Source organism: Gymnogyps californianus, chromosome 3 (genome assembly GCF_018139145.2).
Source record: "Gymnogyps californianus isolate 813 chromosome 3, ASM1813914v2, whole genome shotgun sequence".
NCBI lineage: Eukaryota > Metazoa > Chordata > Aves > Accipitriformes > Cathartidae > Gymnogyps > Gymnogyps californianus.
Genome location: NC_059473.1, coordinates 49,556,350 through 49,580,720, shown reverse-complemented (window position 1 = coordinate 49,580,720; position 24,371 = coordinate 49,556,350). Strand labels below are relative to the sequence as shown.

Sequence of the window (24,371 nt, the reverse complement as noted above, 5' to 3'; positions counted from 1 at the left end):
GTAATCTGTCCTGGGGGTAAGGAGTCAATTGAAATAGAGAAATCTTTAGAAAAAAGGGGGTACAATCAGGTCCTTTGCAAAGTTACTTAATCTGGCATCAGTATGAAGGACATCTGAAAATCCAGCTTGAAAGCTTCACTACAAGTCGGGATCCAAGCTTGAAGCCAGCGCAATGGTTTTAAGTAAAGAAAAACTTTTGGAATACACTAATTGCATCAAATCTCTGGCAGGTTTTGAAAAATCTGATTCACCAAGAACTCTGAACTGTAGCATTTCCTTTGTTTTCCAAACGAGAGCTCTTAATCTGTTTAGGCTTCCATTGCAGACTTTCTTCCATCCACAGAAATCCCTCCCATCTGCTCTAGCATCATTCTTTTACTTAATTGACTTATTTTCTTTAGATACTGATGTGACTGAAATAGTTTGATCTGATTTTCCTTTGCTTCTGACCTCACTGTTACATTTATACCCACGTGAAGCTTGTAACTGTGATCAACGATGCCAGTTCCCTTTGCTATTAAAAATCATTATGCCTGCTGCAGTCAGGATGATCAATATTCTAGCAGGAGAATCTGAAACACGTTAGAGGTCCGTCAGAGGAGAAACACTCTTTTTTTCCCCATCTCTCTTCTTTCTACCAGTGTCTTATAGAGCATTCAGAAGAAGGAACAATATACTTATTTGTATTTCATAACTCTATACTTTTTTTCACTTGGGAATGAGATGGAAAGAAAGTCTAAGAGTAAAGTTTTAAAATTACCTCAGAGTATGTACGTGCAGTGGAATATGATACAAAGACTTGCTAAACCAACATCTACCTGCACTGACCCAGGTAGGTGGCTACTAGTTTCAGGGTAGAGTCAGTTTGCAGGAAATCTGGCTGTCTACAAGGTTTTCTGTTGCATGGTATTGAAATGCTCTCAGAAGTGGAGATGTAAGTCTGAATTCTTAAATATTCCATTTAGGACCCTGAGGGCACATCTAAAATAGATGTAGAGTTTATTATTAGCATTTCATTTTTACAGATGACATGGAAGAAGAGGGAATAGGTTGCAAGAAAATTTTATTCTTCTGCAGGTTCAGTGATTGGATTTACAAAGGCAGTTAGATGCCTACAGGTGCAGAGAGGTGTCTAGGGGGACTTCCAAAAGCGCCTCAGTGAGTGATGTGCCTAGTCTCACTGAACTCTGAAACGAGTGAAATTTCAGATCTGTTCAAGTGCTTTTACAACACCAGCAAAGAACTTCTTTGCGCTGCTAGACATCTAATTACCTCTATAAGATGGCCCCCAATTAGTTGCAGATGGCCAGCAAAAGGAAAAGGGATGAAATGTTTTGCATTTTAATATTCTGCTTCTGGGCTAGGAAAGGTTTTGTTTTTCTGAGTGGATTTTCTGGCTGTAGCTCTGACTCAAGTTACTCTGGCTCGGTACTCTGCTGTCTCAGTATGGCACCACACAGCAATAGTAAATATGGCCTGGTGAGTGGCAGCCTCCGTGGAGGGATTATTTACCCAGTGACATGATGTGTGTCTTCCTGTGGTGATGCCACTATGTCATTTCCTTAACTCCTTCATTATCACCAGCTTCCCCTGGGGAGACGGGATGATGCTCTCTGACGTGTCAGCAGTTCATCTTATAGAGGGAGCTTTTAATGAGGTGGTGCCAGGCAAATGGGGCTGCTGCCTATCATACAAACTATCACTGCTGATATTTTTTCTTGTGAATGTTATGTATTAGGGAGCACTGAGAAAATTATACTTCCTGAAAGAAATCAAAAGAGTCTAATTACAGTGATCTTTATAGAGAGAGTTAAAGGATGCGTGTCAAAAGGGACAGATATATAATTATGATAATATCAGTTGCAACTCCTGTGCTATCTAATAACTTGAAATGGGTGGCATTGTGCAATCTTTATGAAAGTGAGCTACTTTGATAACAAAATGATATAATCTTAATATGAAATAAAAATAGAATTGAAAGGAAAGTAAAATGAATATACTGGTAGGAATAATAATCAAAGAGGCAGCACTCAATGTGCTGGAAAGAGTACAAACAGAAAGCAACCAACCGTCTCCAACCCCAAATCTGTGCTACGCATTTGACTCACACTGTCAGAAACTGAGATGCTGCGCGTGTTGCCTAAACTGGTAGTCAAAATCAAGACATATTGGCATGACAAGAAAAGAGTTGAGAGAAGTGGAGGAAGAAAGGAACAAAAAGAGGAAATATGAATAAAAATGGGGAAAAGCATAAACCTAGCAATCAAAGCGTTAAACTCTTCTGGAGTTTTGAATGTCTCCATGTGTTGAGTTTGCTCTGGATCCTCTGAGGTACTCCAGACCCCCAGCTGCTGAGTAGGTGCTGGACCCTCTTGGATTCAGGCACTCAGACATCTTTGAGGACCAAGGACTTTCTATTTTGGTTTCACACTGGCTGTATTACACTGATAAAACTGTTAGCAATACTTGATATAAATAAAATATTAAAGTTATTACTTTAACATACATTTTGTTCATCTCAGATGTAATTTAATTACACAGAACCCATACCTACTATAACATAATGCCATTTGTTGACAAATGACCTGGACACTGGAAAAATCTAATTATTCCATTCATTAGAAATGAAAATCCTAGCATGTTCATGTGCAAGCCCACAGACCTGCTGGTAGGTCCATGCTCCTAATTACGGTGTAGCCTAGAAAAATCAACCATTATTTGAACAGTGACATCAACAGATTGTCAGTTATTAGTGGTTTCCAGATTTTTGTGGCCACCACGGGGAGACACCAAACCTTTCATGGACTTTCATGGATACTGCATTATCATCAGTCTTGTAATGGAAAATAAGACTGAATAAAAGGTTTAATATTATTCTATTGACTACCTGCAGCTCATTTATCTCATGGACTGCAGTTTGGATCACTTCTTTAAGCTCTTATCATCTCATTTAACAGCAAAGACACGATCTCATTTATAAGCTAAGTTTACATATCTTTTCTAAAATTTTAAAATAAGAAAAGTAGAGCGGCAATTGGCTAGAATCCCTCATTTACTGCAAGTTTGGTAAATGCATTTCTCTATGTACTGATTTCAAGGAGCTACTTTTTGTCTTATGCTCATTTAAGCAATCTGTTCCCATGAGATCATACAGAGTGAAAGGATCTGACTTAACTGTCCGTGTCTTTTCAAATTCATTCTACTAATTCCTCATTTAATCCAATCTTGTATCTTTTTGGTACAAGAATAAAAACATGAAATACTTTTCTAACATATGAGTGTGTTAATTGCTATGCCTTTTTCTTAAGGAAAACAGAATGTTTGGAACTTTTCCTCTGAGTCGTAACCTCACAACCACTTGCCACATACATTGGTCTGTTCTGCCCTCTGTAATAGCTGCATACTGTTTATTCAATAGCATTTAATAGAGATTGTGACTTAGTCCTCTGAGCATGACCTTCCAAAGCAGTTCTACCGAAGTTCTTCCCTATCAGAAAAGGTTCCCTCTTAGCTACATCCTAGCAGCTTCCTGGCCTCTGCGGCTCTAGTGATTCTGTTTTATGTAGTGTCGCTTGACCAAGTCTGAAGTTCACTGACTTGTCTTTAATATCCAACTAAATTCCACTGAATTAATATTTTAAATGTCTGCTGAAGATTGCCTTTTGCTCCTTTGTGTAGCATGTTGGTGTTGAATGTCAAGGAGACAAAAGGAAATCTGAGTTTTTGAAGGTGATCATGGTTTTCACTGACAAATCTGTCTAATTACAATAAAAAATGTCAAAACTAAATAACTTGAGAAAGAAGCATAAAATGCTATTTCAACTTTGCAGTCATTTTATACGTTACTTAGTTTATTTATGATGATTCAATGTAGGATCTGTTAAAAATCTTATCTAGTTTGCAAGGACAATGGCTGAAATGATTAGCAGGATTACTGTGCAAGACTGTGAATGTTTTATCCATCCAGGAATTTTACTTGATGAGATTAGGTGTGAGAAATAATATAAGGCTTATCATGAAATCTGTCATCTTCCAAAAGAAAAAAAAAAAACAAGCAACACCTGCCAACAAGAAATAAGCCAACAAAATATCCACTGACCGCACTGCTGCCCAGGCTGGCAGAGCAGTCTCAGCCACGCTTTTGGCATCTACCAGAAGGCTTTCTTACCTTCACTGCAAACTCTGTTTCTGTAGCTTTATGAACACATCTCTTGCACACTGAATAGGAGCCGATTCCTATGTCCTCCTTGATCTCGTATCCATCTGTAAAGTGAATGTTGTTCCCATGTAACTGCTACAGGGAAAGACAAAAGAAAAAAGGTAATCAGGACATGGGTATGTAAAAGCAAGGACTAGCCTCGTCTTAATAAAGGAAGTGCTTGACCTCATTACCTTCACAGAGCTCTCTTGTCCTTAGCAGTTTTTCTAAGTCCAATTAAAAAACATCTGAAGCTCTTTACTTAAACAAGCATGTCCCCTCTCTTTTTACCTTTTTCCAGTCTGTAAGATGGAGTTGCTCATGTAGAAGCAATGGCAAAAAAAGCAGTGATTTTCTAAACTATTTATGGAACACAGACAATCACCTCCTGTTAGAAATTCACAGGAAACTGTGGGCCCAGATCCCCTGACAACCCACATATCTTGACAATATAAACTTATTTCTAGTTACTGAGGGGCCAGATAACTTATAAACTACTAATAGCTTCACAGTCTTCAAAACAGATACCCCACATATGGGGTGTGCCTCCAGACCACTGGAGGTCTTGTCCAGGGTGTGTTTAATTATGATTTCTGTGTGAGAGAAAAGTTACTATTTTACACCAACCTAATTTAAGAAAATATATTACTAGTGAAAATAGCGGGAAAATACTTTAAAATTTCTAATTTTATTTATTGAAGGGTATAGAATGAACTACAGCATCATTAGTTCATATGCCCTTTGGAAAATGTCTGGGTAGGTGGATTGGTTAGATGGTGAAACCCAAATCTGAGGCCTTGCTGCAAATTCCATCCCAGGACTCAAGAAATGACCAGAAGCTCTAAAAATCCTCTAGGATCCTCTGTCTAAAAATGTAACCTCACTAGCAAAGTCCACACAGAACCTTCTAAATTATAAGACACGCATGCGTTAACATTCAATACATTTTTACAAAGCAAACCACAGGAATATATATATAAAATTTCTGGGATGTGGTTGTTTGGGTAACATTTCACTTACTGTTGCATAAGAGAATCTTTAAGAATATGACATATTCCACTGTAAATTAGTAAAATAGGGATGAAAACTATGAAAACCACAGGCAGGGGCTCTCCCCTTGAGGCATATGTACCTCTGGCTGTGGGTAGGAGAGGAAATTTTTCCTTGTGGGAAAATTTGCTGCATCTTTGAGCAGCCCAGTTCTTTCTCCCGATTCACTGTTCCTCTGATGTATTGAGCCATTTGTAGCAATTTATTTCTGGTTTAAATTACAATAACTGGAAAGCGTGTTGTAGGGGAATGGCAACAAAGAACCAAGTGTCTGGCAAGTGTCCTTCCCCCGTCAAGCCGCTCTGGGTTATGTGAGTACACCCAGGCTCTTGTGCAATAGCAACAGGAACACGGTGGCCTCTTACACCCAGGAGCTTGGACTCTGTGTCTGGGGGAGCCTACAGCAGTAGTTCATTGAGACCCTTTGCCAACACAGACTGTATCATATAATCCAAGACAAAACTGTTGAGAATGACATGCATTCACTGAAGAAACAACACTTTGTTGCCTGCCCTGTATGCACAACTGCAATAGTGTTTCAGGTATTCAGAAGTACTTTTCATTTCAGCTGTGATAAGGTGCGATTCCTATTTTCTTTGTAAAGGCTGTAGAGAATGTGAACTTAAAGATAAAAGCCTTTGGGAAAAAAATTCTCATTTTCCACCTCCTACATGCTGCATGTAAACACCTCCTACCTATACTGGGTAGCTGTGAAATACCAGTGAGAATGCTGAGGCAGTTTAAATACGCTGTGCACATGTGTATGTGCCCATCAAATGTGAAGTGTAACATCAGCATCAGTACCTGCACAATTGGATGGACGGTGATTTTGTGCACATCTTGCTGTGCAGGCTCCTGCACCAAGTTAGAGGCAACGAAGCTGAACCCTCTGAAAAGATGATGAGCATTGGCACTTGGAGGAACACCTGGGGAATCTGTAGGAGAAGGAAGAAAATGGCCTCAGGAACTGCACAAAAGATCAGAAAGTAATAGCACAGCACCTGCAACAGACGAAGTCATCCCTGTCAGTCAACAGCAGATCCTGCTAAACTGGCAGACACACGTGAATATAATCCACCTCCATATCAAGGCTTTGGTGTACCTTCTCCATCCCTTTCCTCTGGATCTGAACAGTGCAGCGGTATTGTTTGCAAGGATCTCTCCTCTTGGATACAGAGGTTTTTTTCACTGTGCACGTTCATTCTTAGGCAAAGCACTGCCTGTGCCAGGAGTCCACACGGAGAGAGGAGGCACAGGATGGCGAGACTAGGAGAAAGACAGATGGCTCAAGGCAGGGCACCCCTTTGGCTTAGCAGAGGTTCTCCAGGGAGTGGAAAAAAGCTGCAAGATGCTATATCTGTCCTTCACAGCACACCTTGACTACAGAAATTACAAAGGCTAAAGTGCTTTCTGGGTAATGTGGTATGTTGTGTGGGTCAGGAGAATGCAGAGAAGACAGGAGCTGAAGCAAGTGTAAAAGCATGATGCTCCAGTAGTGGTGGTTTGCAGCCTCATAAGGATCTTTCTGCAGCAGCTTTAGGAGCTGGGACCTGTTCCAGGGAAGATGCTGGTTGAATTGTCCTCAGGTGAACAAAACGGCTAAGAGTGTTTTAACTAACCTTCATGGAGATTTTCTCCCCGCTCCTTTCCCTGACATGGCAAACCCAGGGGAGGAATGGCTGGAGATAAAAGAGCCTTGAATTATTCTACCTTTGGAAAGAAATAACTGGAGAGCAGCTCCTGGTACCTACACCACTGCTCAGTGAGAGAAACAGCCTGCCAAACCGAGAAGAGTTGCACTTCACTTAAAATTCTGAAAAGCTTTAAAGAGATCTTTCTCCCCAGTTATCTTTTGTCCGAGGTATTTTCATAAGCAAGTAAGAGTTGCATTGCAAACCATTCCTGGGTAGCTGGCTGGGTATAATAGAACCTATAGTACTCAAATTTGCTCACCTTTTATTTGTTCTTTTTTTTGTCCGTTCCCCACCTCCCCCTTCACGTTTCTTGCAGTGCAACATGTGATTTTCCATGGCAAGGTTACAAAGCTAAACTTCCTTTAGAAAGCTGTCTCCTTGTATGAGTGTGTAAATACTGTTTCACTAGAGTAAAGAAAATACAACCCCACTGGACCTTATATCTGACTTGCCTACCTACACCATCAGCACCACCCATTAGTGTGAAGGGCAATGGTGTGGAAGACTGAGTACTGCTTGAGGTCCTGAAAATATGTGAGTATGTATTTCCTTGTAGGGACATTCCCTGTATAAATCTACTGGTCAACTGAACAGAGGATCTGAAGCTTGAATATGGTAAAAACAAATTATCTGCTCAGAAATAAACAAAACTGAGACTGCAGCTAATTCTATATCTCATTATAAAGCCACCTCAGCTTTGACAGGAGTCAGAAATAAGCACAGCAAGTCAGACCTCACTGCAAAGTATGTGGAGAAGCTTGTCTTTGGGTAAAATGACGTAGGCTATTTGTTTATCTCAGTGTATTGATGGGTACTCTCCTTGCAAATACATGGATGAATCACACCAGACCTCTTGCATCACTGGGTACTTCTTACAATGGCATATATACAACAGGGATTTTCCAAGAAGGATTAATTAAGAGGAAAGAATATTTGTTTTAAAAAAGGAATGACAATAATTCAAATCTGAACACTCCTGAACTTCAGAAAAGCTGTGATCCGGCTCTAAAATGTAAGTGCTAGGTCATCTCTATTTAAAAATAACTGTTCCTTCATAATTCACTGCCAAACTCTTTATCAAACACACAGTAGATGATCCACTGATTATTTGGTGTTCAATATTAAATATTCATCACCACCAACTGATATGCCCATCATATGAATTAAATGTTAAAACACCTGTGTTAAGTGCAAAATTATGTTTAAATCGTGTTAATTAACTGATAGCTATGAAACCTAAATCATTTTCCTAGTCTTTATAAATCCAGAATCATTTCATATGTCTGAATTAGACCCACTTGCAAACACCAATCTTGTATAATGGTTATCTTTCTCACTGTGAAAGTCATAATACTTTGTCCCACTAGGGCATCTAACTTTACAGGATTTTCAAAGGCTTCATAAATCTTAAGTAATTTACTTCAGTGTGCTTCACTGGGGTTAGAAAACATTATTATCTTATTTGCAGAGGCGGAAATTTAGATACTTCAGGTGCAATTGTACACATTTTTTCTCAGCAGTAAAGCCAGCCTAAGACATCCCTGCTGGTTACAGCATGCTGCCCCATCACTTACAACAGTACAAACATTTGTAGACTGAAATCTAAGTTGGATCACCAGAATGATCTTGGTTTGATCCTTGTTCAAATCACCATTTATAACCTGCATTGCTTCAGCCTTCTGCTCCCTGTGAGGAGCTGAGTTAGCACAAATGAGATGTGGGTCCAAAGTAGTGGACTTAGGAAACAAGCGGTGAGAAAAAGCGACTCCAACTCAAACAAATCCCTGAGAAAAAGTGAAGTGAAACTATACCCATAGAGATGAACTGTCAAAGTCAGAAGCCACATCTTTGGTGCACTCAGAGCTGAGGTTAGGAATCCACAGAAAGCTGTTTCAACCTCCAGGCTAAAGAAACTTTCTGAGATACAGCAAATTACTGGACTGGCAAGTTACTGGCTGCAAAACTTTGACACAAACCTGTTTCCAGGCAGGAGAACTCATTCATAAAGGCAGAGTGCAAAATGACTGTATGTATCTGTGCCCCCTCCTTGGTAATATCTTTCTGACAGCTTCATTAAAACACGACTGCATTATCATCATGAAACAGGAATTATTACAGTGCTTTCTGTCTGGGTACATTCTCAGTAACAGGGTAAGTTTGTATGGGGCCTATGTCATGACAGAAAAAACACAAAATAAAAAAGGTTCTTGTTTGATTCCACCGGCAAGATGAGCCAGTAGTAAACACTCTTGTGATGCTCTCCCCTTCCGGGTGACCCAACCAGTCAGGGGCTGCAAAATATGCTGCCAGTCTGCAAGGGCTTTTCTATCACTCTGGAAGTATAAAGTTCCAGTTACACCTATTTTGAAATGACAGGGTTTGATTCTCAGGCCACTTTCCATAATAGCACAAAGCAGAACTGAGGCAGGCCATCTCCCCACCCCAGCCACCACCCCAAGACAAACCTTCTCAAGTCAGTGTCTTGCATGAGATATCAAATTGAATTAGGCAACAGTAGTCACACGTAGAGTGTAAAATATAACCCTGGCCATCAGCACATGGCATGAAGTACAAGGGTTTTCACGCCATTACAACCAATGAAGTGTGAACTTCCAAAGCAACCCAAACTCTCAATGCTTCTGTGAGACTTTCCAGGGCAGCACCAGACTGCACTTCTCTCAAGATCAGACTAACTTGCAGTCTCCAATATTTCAGAGAAATGAGTTCCTCTGAAATCTGAATTAAAGCTAAAATCAAAGGTGTGAAATGTCTGGTATCCAAAGATCATTTGTTTCCATGCAGTGGGACAGGAGTATCAGAACATGACTAACACATACTGGAGACAGGTGGATGTTCCAGTTAGAGCCAAATAACCAGAGTGCAATATTTTTATAGCTTGCGAAAGTCAGTACATCCTTGCCAAAAAAACTAGGGAGCAAGACTGATAAAAGATTTTGAGTAGATACCACTACTTCATACTCCATGAAAGGAGGTTTGAGCCAGGCTTTGAATGGAGGTTTGGGCTAGTTTTAAGAAAAAGGCCGAAGGTCATGATGAGCCTGAACGAAAACTACAGGAAATCTCAGCTCTGATTCATGTGCTATAATGCAGGCGTTTTCGTAACGAAAGCTCAAATTTTTCACTCTCACTGCAACAGTTCTGGGGCAATTTGAGGGTTGAAGCTTGAGACCTTACACTTGGTTATTACAATAATACTATGTGATATTTACAGTGCTTACCATCTTCAAAGTATTTTACAAACAACAGCTAATTAAATTTTTACAGTTTAGAATGTATAAATAGGTACTTCTTTACACAGGAATATCACAGGCAGAAATGTAATGTAGCTTATCCATGTCTAGCAAGAGGCAACTTTATAACTGGGATTACCACTCTGAGGTTACTGATATTCCTGCTTTCAGCTAGAAGAGTAGAAAGATGGTGTTTTGTGCAACAATCACCTTCATATATATAGTGCACAAAATGTGATATTCCTGTTAGGAAACAGAAACTATAGGAACAACATTCTCACTGCAAGGATTTTCTAAATATTGTGGGCCAAATTTCCTGTTGGCATAACTCCACTGGTCTAAGAACTTGATGATTCTTCATTACTGTTAACCGTGTATTAACTTCCAGCAGTCCATAGTCTATGTGATTTCACAATTAAAGAAAACATCTATGGAATATATAATTATATATTAACCTGCAGAGATGCAAAGTTTTGAAGCTGAGATAATTTAAAATAGTTAAATTCAGCCGATGTAAGCAATGACAAGAGTAATAAAATAGCAAATCAATAGTTATTTTTCCTATTAAAAATGTGAAATCTATCCTTCCTGAAGACAAAGTAATGTGAAGTTGGTGAAATGCTTATGAGCTTCTTTTCTTGGAAACGCAAAACAGTCTTTTCTTCCTGCTAGATATTGCAAAATCCAGCAATCCCACAGGTGATCAGACTTTTAGATCCCTATTGGAATGGGGAGGGGAATGAATTTACTCACTGAAAAGATGCATTACCCATGTGCCATCTTACTAACCTGTGGGGGTCCGAGATGTGAACTCTGGATCAAAATGAAAGGTGTCTTCTGGCCGTCCCACTGCGGGCTTGAAAGGCGGCTTGATTTCTTTCCTGTATAGTTTCTACAAGGAGAAGAACAGATCACAATCAACAACAATCTGTACACCTTCAGCATCTGCAGATAGGCTCCCTTGCTTTGTTTATGGTGTCCTCTCTCAGCATTGTGCCATGCTTGCAGGACTGACAAAAAAGGATGATGTATCCATAGCTCTGGCTCCTGCTTGACTGGCACAACTTAGAACCTGTGCCCTGGATGGTCTCTGCACTTTTTAGTTACTGGAACCCAGAATATAAACACAGATGTTTCTGGTAAAAATTTAGCCCGTAGACTGGCACAATATTCCAGCTGAGGCATCTGGAAATTCACTGGTCTTAAGGGCAGGACTGGAACCTGCAATGGTAACACGAGGAAACTGTGCATGGGTGAGTGAGTTCAGCAGCGCGGCAATGGCGATGAGCACAAAGAACCGCTAGGAAGCAGTGGCTGGTTTAGCATTTATTATTTGCCAAGAACTAGCAATATGTTTGACACTCTGCCAGACTGAGCTGAGCAACAGGCCTGGCTGCCTGGTGCTCACAACCTAAACAAGAGACTTGTTCTTTTGGCATATCTGGTAAAAGGGAAGGGGCTCACAGCTGAGGATTAGATGAAATTCCCATCAAAAGATGTTAGGAAGGAAGCACTGCGGATGGGTGGGGAATCATGTTGAAGGCCTAAACGTGGCTTGAGCAGAGGAGCAAAACCAAGGAAAAACATAAGGAAGAGAGGAAGGTATATAACAGGTAATCACTGCTAGGTGTGTGAGTTTGTGCTGGTGAGTGAGGGGGCACATAAGGGATCGCATAAGTAACAGTCACCATAAATGCATGCTAATACACTGCCTTTATTACCAGGGACTTCGTGGCCTCTTTACTCATGCTTAGTGATCTTTAAGAAATTGCTTCACTGTGCTCCTTTGCAAGCATTCATACACACACATGCACACATACTTTGAGAGATGAACAAACTGAGGTGCAGCATGTCTGGATCCGATCCAAAGTCTGCAGAGGTTAATGGAAAGAGTCCTATTGATTTCAGTAATCTTTGCATCATCTCTGCTTGAAATGGCCAAAACCGAACATCATGCTGATGGCGGCATGGGGAACAGAGCTCCAATTTGACTCCCTGCCCCATGTTTCAGTCCCTAGACTGCATTCCCTTTCTAGCAATGCTTTTGTTCTCAGGTTTCAAAGGGCTGAATTAGTTGCCACAGACAGTGCCCAATAATTAACATGTCTGAGCATAAACATAACGTTTCATCCAAACTTTCAAGTCATGATAAGTGCTCAAGAGTTCAATTTTATGACTGTTTGTAATATGTATTTTCAGGTTAGCTCTTAAAACAACTTCATAATGAGCTGATTTTTCAAAATATTTAATGGAGATTAATACTCTTTGCATGCAGGAAGAGTCTTTTTAACTGTGGGTTTTGTGGTGAATTAACTTCTGTAATATAAAGCATGTGGTCAAAACTAATATATACACTTCAACATAATTTGAACTTGATTTTGCATAGATAAATAAAGGTTCTTGAGGCAGGACATTCTGTAGCATAGTATTAGCATTAGCATAAAGCATATGTTTGTGGTTGAATTATGATTCCTTGGAAAAGAGGAATGGTGAGGCTGGAAATGTCTCTGCAATAATTAATGGCCATTTCACCATAAAAAGTTCCTGCTTGCATAAAACTGCTCCATATCTTCTGAGAGAAAAAGAGATGAATATTTGCTGTGAGCCACAATGGAAAGCCAGTCTTCCATATAATTAAAAGCCAATCGCAATCTTAAGCAGGAAGTGTCACTCATCAACTGAAAAGCATCAACCTAGTAATTAACATATATCTTTCTCTGTCTGCACAGAACTTTAAAAGAGAACTCAACACCTACTGAAGGTTTTTTTGTTGCTAGGATTTCACCTTGAGAAAGCTATTTGCTTCCAGCTTCACTTTATTTGTCTTAATTCACAACTGCAGTGCTTCTACTGCAGAAAGCAATATGGTCACATGCAGATGCTTCCTCCTTGAATTAAATGCACCCCTCATCCTGTGAGGTCCAAAAATTGGAAAATGCTTTAGAGTCGTACATCATTCGGGAACTGCACTCTCTTTTGATTATCGTAACCATATTCTCTCTGGACTCTTAATTCCTCCCCCCATCTGTAGTTTCTTAAGTGTTGTTGGAGCTACATTTGTATTTTAAATCCCTAACCCACATCCTCCACTACTAGGGAGGGATTTAAGATTCATCATGAGTCACATGCCACCTAAAGATGTGTAATCACAAATTTGCTTGCTGGAACGGGATGGAAACAAAGAAGTTGCTTGTGCGAGTGAAAGGCACCTCCTCTGAGCGCAACCCGGATGACTCCCTTTTCCATTTCCTTTTCCACTTGTCATAAAAATTGTTTCTGGTGTCTCTGACTAGACAACTAGGAACAGCAAAAGGTAAACTGCCTAAAACATTTTTTTTTCCCAAGCTTTTGAATCGGGCAACTAAATGAAATCTTTGAGGAACAAGAACAAGCAGAGCATTGTCCTCTATGGACTTTCCCATCCCACACTGGCTCCAGTTCTCCGAGTGAGCCACTACAACCAAAGCCAATTCACTGAAGCACACTAAACCACAGGGCAGCCCAACACAGTTAAACATGAAGGCTTGCTGCAGGTAGAACACTTCTTCCTTTAAAAACCCACATCCTGTAGACTGCAAAACGCAATGTGACACAAGCTGATCTAAGAAAACAGTAAGAATCACAGCTGTTGTTTTCTATACACACAGAGAACAAATCTCTTGGAGGATTTGAGATCCTTCTGGATTTTCCAAGAATATTTCTTATTTTAGGTGAAATGTATTAACCTATTATCTCCTACCGTGGCCCCAAAATTATTTGGGGCTGATGGATCACCTTAATCTCTTCCAACAGAAACCAACCAGAGTGGCAACTGACATGGCAAGATAAGTTTCAAATCTTGTCTTTGACCATTTCTATCAGGCTGTCACATAACTTCTGGTAAAGTTTAAATAGTTATCTACAACCCAAGTCATGGTAATCCTGGCTCTGTATGCAGAAGTCACTGGGAGTTCCACCACCTATTTTAATGGGAACAGGCTCCCAGTTTAAATCCCAGTTTTCATATCCAAATTATTATTTTGGGGCATCTTATTAGGCATTCAAAAGAGACTTTGGATATGTTAGCGCTAACTGGAGCATTTAAATTTCAGGTTGGGTGCTTAAGATCATTATATGTGTGTTATTTTGCATAGGTATAAGAAGCTGAAATTTTTTTTTTTCTTCCACATTGCTTCCACATCCATAAAGGTGAAATGTATTCCTTAGCCCTTAATATTTTATTGAGAATGTAATTCCTTTCTCTTTCCCAGTAAAGAATAACCCCCCGCATCCCACCCCCATTTTTTTAAACTGGCCGTAGCATTGACTTATCACAGAAAAATGTGACTGATGGGTATCAGGAATCACTGTGCATCACCCACGGTTGTCAGACCCAGAGGCTGTGCAGAGAGAGTGCATAATCCACAGAATGAGGGGGATGAACTCCAAGGTGTGAAAGTACTGATTTAGATATTCACACCTGGATACATATCCATACTTCTGTCTACTTATCAACCCCTCACATCCTTCTGAGACTTTGATAATCAGTACCTTCAGATTAATAAGTACCTATGAATTAACTAGAACACAGTTCTACAGCAGTTTGAGAAACTATGAGCTTCTATCAACTTCCTCTCTGATTTGGGACGAAAACCTTTTTTTTGAAATAACTAATTTTTCCCCAGGTCCCAATGACCTCTTCTTAATGTATGTTGCCAGATCCCTGATATGAGCTTCATCTGAACACCTCCTCAGCTGCAACTCAAGTAATACACCAGGGAGACTACTAACAAAATACTGTGACATGCGTCTGTCTCTTGTTATTTATAAGCAGTTAATTTTTCATCATCTTCAAAAAAATGCACTCCTAAAAAACCCCAGAGATGTAAATGCCCTGTACATGTGCCTGGCAAATATCAGGAAAAAGAAAATGGTTTAATTTAATGAAAAACTATTTAGTCATTTCCTCAACTGAGTTTCTTTGATGAAGAATTGAATTATTCCTTAGACACCTTCTAGAAATAGAAAGATGCTACCCTCCACAGTGACGCACTTGTAGTGTGAGAATAAACTCCCTTTATATATATACCTGTCATGGAAAATCCAATAAGCAGACAAAAGGATGAACTACTGTGCTGGTTTTTGCTGGGGTAGAGCTAATTTTCTTCACAGTATCTGGTATGGGGCTATGTTTTGGATCTGTGCTGAAAACAGTGTTGATAACACAGGGATGTTTTAGTTATTGCTGAGCAGTGCTTACACAGAGTCAAGGCCTTTGCTGCTTCTCACACCACCCCACCAGCGAGGAGGCTGGGGGTGCACAAGAAGTTGGGAGGGGACACAGCCGGGACAGCTGACCCCAGCTGACCAAAGGGATATTCCATACCACAGGACGTCATGCTCAGCATATAAAGCTGGGGGAAGAAGAAGGAAGGGGGGGATGTTCAGAGTTACGGCGTTTTGTCTTCCAAAGTAACCATTACGCGTGATGGAGCCCTGCTTTCCTGGAGATGGCTGAACACCTGCCTGCTGATGGGAAGTGGTGAATGAATCCCTTCTTTTGCTTTGCTTGCCTGCATGGCTTTTGCTTTACCTATTAAACTGTCTTTATCTCAGCCCATGAGTTTTCTCACTTTTACTCTTCCGATTCTCTCCCCCATCCCACCAGCGGGGAGTGAGTGAGCGGCTGTGTGGTGCTTAGTTGCTGGCTGGGGTTAAACCACGACAACTACTTTCTAAAATGCTTGTCCTCTCCTAGATTAATGAATCAATATTATTGCCTGTGAATGGTAGAAAAGCTAGCAGAATTCAGACCTTGGGATCAATTTTTGCTGTTGGTAAAATCTGCAATTAAATAATTCACATTTTCAGTTTAGTTTGATCTCTGATTAATATTGAAGGAAATAGAACTTGAGTCCACTTTCTTCCCACTCCTTCCCTCAGCTGTATTTGACAGTTCATTTTCTAGCATGTCATTTGCTCTAGTTCCAATTTAGCCTGTCATCTAAACAAAAACTACTGTTTATAGCCCACTCCTCCGACTGCAGTCTGCAAAAAGGGATTTCATTTTTCATTTTCAATGAAAAGCCAGAAATTCTTTATGCATGACCTGGAAAGAAGAAACAGTAATAAAAACATCAGGAACCAGACTGTGCTTTCTCAGAGCCAATGACTGAAATTATCTGAGGTCACCTCCGTTTGGGTCTGCTTGTCCTAGGGAGAAAAGGAGGTGCAAGGGTAGTAAGCAGGTAAAACTCAGAAGGAGCTGGACATCTAATCTCCTTGTGAATCCCAGCTGTGATCATGAAAGAGAGTCCATTCATTTAACAAAGGATCTATTGAATTTGCATCACAATGCCTACTAAATACCTTAGAGCAGAAAGACTGATATTTGCAGAAACCTTCATCTAGTTTTCACTCTGCGAAGTGGGAATTTATGGTTTTGTTACTGGGTGACAACAGCTGTAAAAACGAGATTCTTACAGAGATTAGCTCATGCCACAATTTAAGTTTGGGCATAAAAACTCTGTGTCAGATTGCCCACGGTTCATTTAATGCTACTTATACACCAGAAGTTAAACCTAGGGTGGCTGGAGATTTGTGCTGAAGAACGGCACCCTGGCACATGGGAAAGGCATCTGGGAAAGGATGGGAGGAGGACGGTCATTCTCTGGCCATACTCATGTTTTCCAGAATTGCACCTATTGCCTCTGCGTGCAGTGGTCATACGCTATCAGCACCGCTGTGCTTGGCAGGAGCATCTGCAGCATCATAACAGCGGGCTTTTTTACACTGCGTATGTTGTTTCCACTGTGTTTGCTGCCTTCATCCGAACCAGACACTATGTCTGGTTGCGTCTACTTGAAGACAGTGAAAGATAGGAAACAAGTGGGAAATGACTGCTCCAACAGGTAAACACTTCAGCGACAGAGACAATAACCAAGCCCCAATCCAAAACCTGAGGGAACAGCTCTGACAGTACTCTGAAATGAAGGTCCGTTTTATACATTTCTGTCTGCGATTCTAATGACTTCATCACTGGGATATCTAGACTTCACACGCAACTTGGAAGGAAGCAGCTAACTCATTTCTGCTTTGAATATCTTTTTAAAATTAGATGAAGCAACTTGGTGGTTTGTTCCTGGTTATCATGTCACTCTTGTAGGAAAAATCTTGCTTAAAAAAAGACCTGTTTCACACTGGGTTTCTAGAGACACTAACTCATTCTGACCCTTCGTGATAAGGGGGCTCTTGATGGAGGATCATTTTACTACAGTTGCTGAAAGTTTCTATGCTGTCAGTCGCAGCAGTCCTGTCTATCATAGCTGCCAAAGTAGTACAGAAGCTCTCCAAAAGAGCTTGCCTCTTGCTCTCTGAGGTCTTTATATTACCAAGGTATAAAATAAATCAACATTCACGTCCTGCCTCAACAATGTTGTTTGCTGACTGCCTGCAAATTGATGTGAGAGATTCTGTATACGTGATGGGAGAACAAAATGAGGACATCAAGGACTCTTCTTCTGCAACTGTACAGAGACCAGCACTAAACATCTGTGCCTGATCCAGTTCTGTTCTCTGACTCTGCTCTGTTTCTGTCCATGGAGAACACGTTAATAGTTGGTTGGATGATCATTGTAAGTCAAAGTCCTGGCTTCAGCTCAGGGCCAGGCTGGCTCACACCGCTCTGAAATGCATACAATACTGCTGCTGTAGCTAGAGAAGCCTCCCAAGATCTCCATGAGTGATAGTAAAATCAGGATTAAATGAGCAAATATATTACAAAGGTGATAGCTGATCTGTGTAATAATCATACGTCTGTCTCCAAGAGAGTGCAATAAGCACTAATTATGTTGGATTAAAATGGATCTTTACAGCTACGTTTTACAGCAAAGTTAGAAGGCTAGATGAGACATCAAAGGGCAATTAAATCCACCTTCCTCTCTAGCTCCAAGTCATGCTCAAGCATACCTAGCCTCTTCATGGTACATATTTCCCTTAAGTCGTCCATAAGAACTTTTGCAAATGATGGAGGATTGTACAATTTCCTTAGGACAGGCATGAAATTGTTCCCTAAAGAACTGAGCTTGAAACAATCACCAATCGTCATGAGAGAAGGTGGTCTTGAGGAGTCTCACAGTCCAGAACTGACTTTGCTGCAAACCTTTCCAAGATGCAGAGCTTCATTTCTCTGTGATGAGTTACTAGGCTGCTCCATTAGCAAACACAGAAGAAGGAGAAACCCTCTCACGGCTCCAGTGCTCCTTACTACGTTAAGATGTATACACCCGACCTGTATTTTGATTGCAAAGCTGAGGACCATGGAGATATCAGAGGAATACAGAAAATGATAAAAAATCCAACTCTTCAAGATTCTCTATTTTTTCTTTTAACTTAATGTTTTCGTAAATGTAAAATCTTTATACAGAATCTCATGATTAGTAAGAAGCAGAAGAGGAAAGAGACTCTAGACTCCAGAACATATGCAATGGGACTAAAAGTCAGCTAGACCGTAAAGGAAAATCTCAAAGTCCACTTTCATTGATCATCTCTTAACATGCTTATGACTCATGCCAACTCTTCAACGTGCAATTCAAATTAGATTCATGAGTTTTTCCAAAATAAATGATACTGGGGGCCTTCCAAAGGCCACCTAGGCACCACAAAATGTGCTTTCGCAGAGGAATTATCTTTACAGTAAAGCCCTGGGCAGTGGTTTGAGAATGGCTCTGTCACATACGTTCATGCTGTTTTACCAGAATTTATAGTGAGAACTGCATCAATGTGACCTGTTACACTAGCATTCATCAGTGAATTCAGATCAAATATTAAAGAGACATAACAATACCATAACACAGGTCAGATAAAATTAAACTACAAAATTCTAGAGGATGTGACAAACAGGAGCTCTGATGCACTGGCAGATGTCCAGATCAAGATCAGAAAGTGTTTGCCTCCAGGTTTGTCTAAAAATAAAAGTCAATTTGAACAAATATGATGCTGAAAATCTGAGAAAGTTTAACCTGTTGCAAGTCTAAATCGAATACCTAGCTAATCTCTACTGCCAGCGTTATGAGCTGTAGCTGATAGCAATAAAATAAATCCTTGTTTACCATTCTGTTAATCATGTCCGACATGTCTTATTTGAACCACGTTACATTTGATGAAATGTTTGCTGTTCCAATTTTGAGTGCTGATGTTTAATTAATGACTCACCTCAATAAAACATCAACCACTTGTAAGAGGAGTTGCTGTTTCCTGTTCTGGCTGGTTGACTTGTATACTCAGTGATGTAACATCACTATTCTGAAAATCCACCTACGTTGTGCTTTTCTGTAGCCCCCATCGCAATATAGTGGAAGGGCCAGATCCTGTCCTATGGTCACTTAGGCCAAAAGTGATAAGAAGGGGTTAACAAAGCTATCCTCTTGGAAGATTTATGCTTCCCCCAGCATAAAGTAGCACAACCTGCTGTACAGCCTGCTGTACCAGCTTTACAGATACCCAGACAGTCCCAGTAGCACCATGCTGTGTTTGGGAAAAGGGTATGCCTGGAGGTCTTGGAGCTCCTGTCATCAGATGTGTAAGAGCAGACCTGGGGCTAATCTGAATAATTCCAAGAGAGAAAAAGATTCCTGGAGGTCCCTGATATCGGAAAGAATAAAACTAGCATTTAGTCCAGCTTGTCCAACCGAGTGAGAAGGGACAAGTGTTTCAATATGGAACATAACAGCAGAAAGATGGAGGGACCTAGAGCATCAGACTGCTTCCCTCTGGAGTATCTCTTTCAAGCCCAGTCCTTCGGCTCTGTTTTCTTTTGCAATTCAAATATTACAGGAATTCTTTCACTTAAAGCTGCTCATTTTCACTCCGGTCCAGCTCCCACAATCAATGCATCATGTTTATTAGAGCTGAATGTGGAAATTATTCTGCAGAACACTGCAAATAGCCTCAGGTAGTACCGTGAATAAGCCAGACCATCAGACAAAACAGAGACGAGCAGTTAGAAAAAACTAGCGATGCTGAAAGCAGCTTTCTATTTCTTTCATTTGTGGGTATGTGAACAAATGTATATATAGAATCATAGAATCATTTAGGTTGGAAAAGACCTTTAAGATCATCGAGTCCAACTGTAAACCTAACGCTACCAAATATGTATGCAAGAGACATAGGCACCCACTTAAAAGGCTCTAGCTCCTGGGTTCTCTATGTTAGAGTTCACTTCATCTTTTTTCTAAGCATGGCAGTTTGTCTTCAAAAATTTAGCTAGGAAAAATAATAAAAAACAATAAATAAAATGCTGCTCCACTTACATTCCAGTCTATAGTAACAAAGAAAGGGTGACGTTTAATTTCTTCCACTCCATCAAATCCAGCACCTGACAAGAGAATGAAAGAATCAAAATGAGGTTATGCTTAGAAGAGTGCTGCATGACATCTCTTCTCCAGCCTTCCTCCCCGTCCCCTCGTTTCTTCTGACAAAGTCGGAGTCACCATCTAAACATTTCTTCTAGTCAAGAAACCCTGAACAGTGCAACTATCATAACAGTGTAAACTACTATAAATACAGACAAGGGCACTTCATTAATGAAAATCTGATGGCTGAGGGTTTTTTACTTTTCTCTGATTGAGGCCAGTGCCAAGGCTGAATAGCTGCTCTCTTCAGGCTTCAGACGAGATGCGGGATTTCAGCCGCAGCAGAGTGCATGCACCAGTGAGGCCAGGAGAGGCCCCAAGATGTCCTGATACTACGGCAAGGCTACTGCTGCTCCCTGCCACCAGCAGCAGATCTTCTATCCGCACCGACTTTTGAATCTTGTCTAATTACCCATTCTCCACAGGCAGGGAAAGCTGCACTACAAATAAGTTCAGACTCAAAATACCAAAAGGCTCCAAATGATTTGAGGTAAGCCAGGGTTTTAGGTTCCCCCTTTTCAAATACTGTCTTCAAATTTGCGTGAGTACCAAAATCAACAATTTCAGTGGTATGTTTCCTTCACTGTTAAATTTCTGTTATATTACTGTAGGAAATTTAGGGAAACTCTTCTGAGATCTGGTAATGAATCTAATTCCTTCATTACTTTTGCCTTATGTCTTCACTGAAGATTGCCTTTTCTATTCCTTTAGCTCAATTTATTTGCTTCAGTGCCATTGCAAAAACCAACAGGTGCTCAGTAATAATTAAACAACTATCAGAGATGATTTAGCATGCCATTTTTGGCTTTGATTTGACTTTATTAATAGTACCTTTCATTTTCCAAGTAGGAGAAATAACATCTGGAAGCAAAAGCTTTGCATTGCAATTTTGGAATCAGTTCCTGAAAGGTACCCAGCACTTCTTCACAAAGATGCTGAGCATCCTTGATTCCCAAAAGGACCTGGGATTCATAAGCAACTTGCAAAAGGCACTCAGCACCTCAGAGGACTCAGCTTTTTATATGCAGTATTTGCACTTTCTGAAGATCAACATTACAAGCAGCTTTAGAAAGGTCTTGTCAACTCAAGCTTTTGTAAAATGTGACATCTGCTCTCCTTGTGTACAAGACATTACTGATGTTTGCCAAAATCCACTGATCAGGAATGGCTTCCTACAGCCTGCTTAACATTCACTGATGAATGGATACAAAAAGCAAACACTTTGTGAACATAACATGCAGGATTGTCTGTCAGGCCTGCTGGATAATAACGCAAGAGGAATGTTCTTCTCATTACTTCCCCATCCTGGTAATCTTACAGTATAGACAAATGTAAGTGACGCACATGAGGATAAACAATCCTAGCCCGCCATACAAAATTATGTGCTCAGAGGTGATCAGCTCCACTGAGCAGTGAGGTCTTTGGGTTATGATGGACAGACAGTTCTAGGCAAACACAACATGAAATCAAATCTTAGAAAGAGAAAAGAGGACAAAAGGGAAAACATCATAAGTGTCACTGTATAAGTCTGCTGTACATTTACAACTTGAGTACGGAATGTAGTTGACACCCTCACCTATAAAAGGATATACTTATTAAAGGCAGGAAAAATCAAAGAATGGCAGCAAGGAATGGTATGGAATGAGTGAGTGTCCTGGTTTCGGCTAGGACAGAGTTAATTTTCTTCCTAGTAGCTGGTATAGTGCTGTGTTTTGGATTTAGTAGGAAAAGAATGTTAACACACTGATGGTTTTAGTTGTTGCGAAGTAGAGTTTATACAAAGTCAAGGATTTTTCAGCTTCTCGTGCCCAGCCAGCAAGAAGGCTGGAGGGGCACAAGAAGCTGCGAGGGGACACAGCCAGGGCAGCTGACCCAAACTGGCCAAAGGGATATTCCATACCATATGACATTATGCCCAGTATATAAACTGGGGGAGTTGGCTGGGAGGGGCGGATCACGGCTCGGGAACTAACTGGGCATCGGTCAACGAGTGGTGAGCAATTGCATTGTGCCCCACTCGCTCTGTATAGTCTAATTCTTTTAGTATTACTATTGTCGTATTATTATTATCATTATCATTGTTTTTCATTCCTTCCTGTCCTATTAAACTGTCTTTATCTCAACCCACGAGTTTTTTTTTTCCAATTCTCTCCCCATCCCACTGGGTGCATGAGAGCGCGCTCACCGGGAGTGAGTGAGCGGCCGCATGGTGCTTAGTTGCCGGCTGCGGTTAAACCATGACAGTGAGTAGGCCAGGACTTTTCAACCTGGAAACAGATAACTGAGGAGGTTTACAATAGGTCATTAAATGATGCTAGCAGGAATCAGGTTCAGAACAACCTGGAGATGTTTCCTCAGGCAACAGGTAGTTGTGGGAGGTGGAATTCCTTGGAAAAGATGATGTGGATGCAAAATATTTCCATGGGTTCAGGGGCAGGCCAGAAAAATATGTTGAAAAGAAATCTGTTGAAGATTACTTCATCGATAAACCACAAGAGGTTCAGGAAACTCCTTGCTTGACCTTAAAGCAGGTGTAGACTGCGAGAGAATTTGGGTGAAATATCGCATATGGTTACCCTATTCTTACTATTCCCTGGGCAGTTGTTTATGGCCCATGGGTACTGAACAAAAAAATATGAAGACTTAGATAGTAATAAGACTTGTTCTATGTCTTCCCTAGCATGTTTTTTCAATGCACAGTCTAAAGTTAGCATTAGATTCCCTTGGTAGATTCATTCTGATTTTAGCAAAGCCAACAGAAACATGAAACCAACACAGTTACTCTCAAGAGAATTACATCAAGCAACTCTTCAGAGAAGAAATATCTGTGAAAAATATTTTGTGTTCAGTGGTGGTGACTGGAACCTTTGTAATGTGCAGTAGATGTTCTTTGCTACATACGGATGACACCCAAGTGCCACACTGATTTCGAAGGACTGGGATAAATGCTACAGACACTGTAAGCTACTGGTAGCATTCCCTAGACTGAGGATAAGTGGTAATGCATTCAGTCTTCTCTGTTCTGTCCCTTCCCCACTGTTTCCCTTTTCCCTCTTTTGTAGGCTTATGGATACCTCATTGTGTGATGGGAATGACCCACCTTTTTCAGATGATCTGTTTGAAAGTCACACTTTTTGCTACCGTTGTTTTTCTTTTTTCCACAAAACCACAAAAATCAGGACCAAGGAAAAAGCCCACCTATAGCTACTTCTTTTAGTGAGGGACTGCAGTGTGCAGTAAGGAATGCAGCATGCAGTTGATGCAGGCATTTGTTTGAAAAATTGGCATTTCGCGCTTGGGGCCACCTCAGAGCTCTGGCACAGAAGGAATATGTTATTAGGAGTGCCAGGGCTTGACTCCATCTCTGGTTAGCTTAATATATTAAAGAGATTTAGGATGGTAATAGCCTAATTTTGCAAAGAGTGCAGGACTTGCAATTCCCAGCAACCGATTTTACACCATGGAGAAGGTTCAGCGCTTCCTGCAGTTTTTATTCCCTGATCTTCCCCGCCATGAGACCTGCTGGCACAGCCCACAGCTCCCTCTCGGGCTGTGTGCCGTGGCGGGAGGCAGCGGCGTGTGGCCTGGTCCTCTCCTCAACTGGAGGAGGGAGGTGGCCCAAGGGCGTGTTCAGGGACAGCTGTGGGAACACGAGGGGCAACCCTGACCCTGCTGCAGAAGTCCATGGGAGAGGTTAGGCACCGGTGCTTATGGTGGAGTCTCTCTGGATTTGCTCAGCATGTTTCAGCCATTCATCTACCATCTGCAAACCTAAAGTGGTACTGGA

The 24,371-nt window shown here is 40.8% G+C and overlaps 1 protein-coding gene across 1 annotated transcript in view; it reads right to left on the bottom strand.

Moving 5' to 3' along the window:
* The window catches only part of RPS6KA2 (ribosomal protein S6 kinase A2), a 312,842-nt gene that overhangs the window by 24,824 nt on the left and 263,647 nt on the right, over window positions 1–24,371 (bottom strand). The window contains exons 12-15 of the mRNA XM_050893272.1: window positions 20,483–20,547; window positions 10,983–11,085; window positions 6,053–6,183; window positions 4,169–4,294 (exon numbers count right to left, since the gene is read on the bottom strand). Coding sequence (XP_050749229.1) covers window positions 4,169–4,294; window positions 6,053–6,183; window positions 10,983–11,085; window positions 20,483–20,547 — 425 coding nt within the window. The remainder of the gene's footprint in view (window positions 1–4,168; window positions 4,295–6,052; window positions 6,184–10,982; window positions 11,086–20,482; window positions 20,548–24,371) is intronic.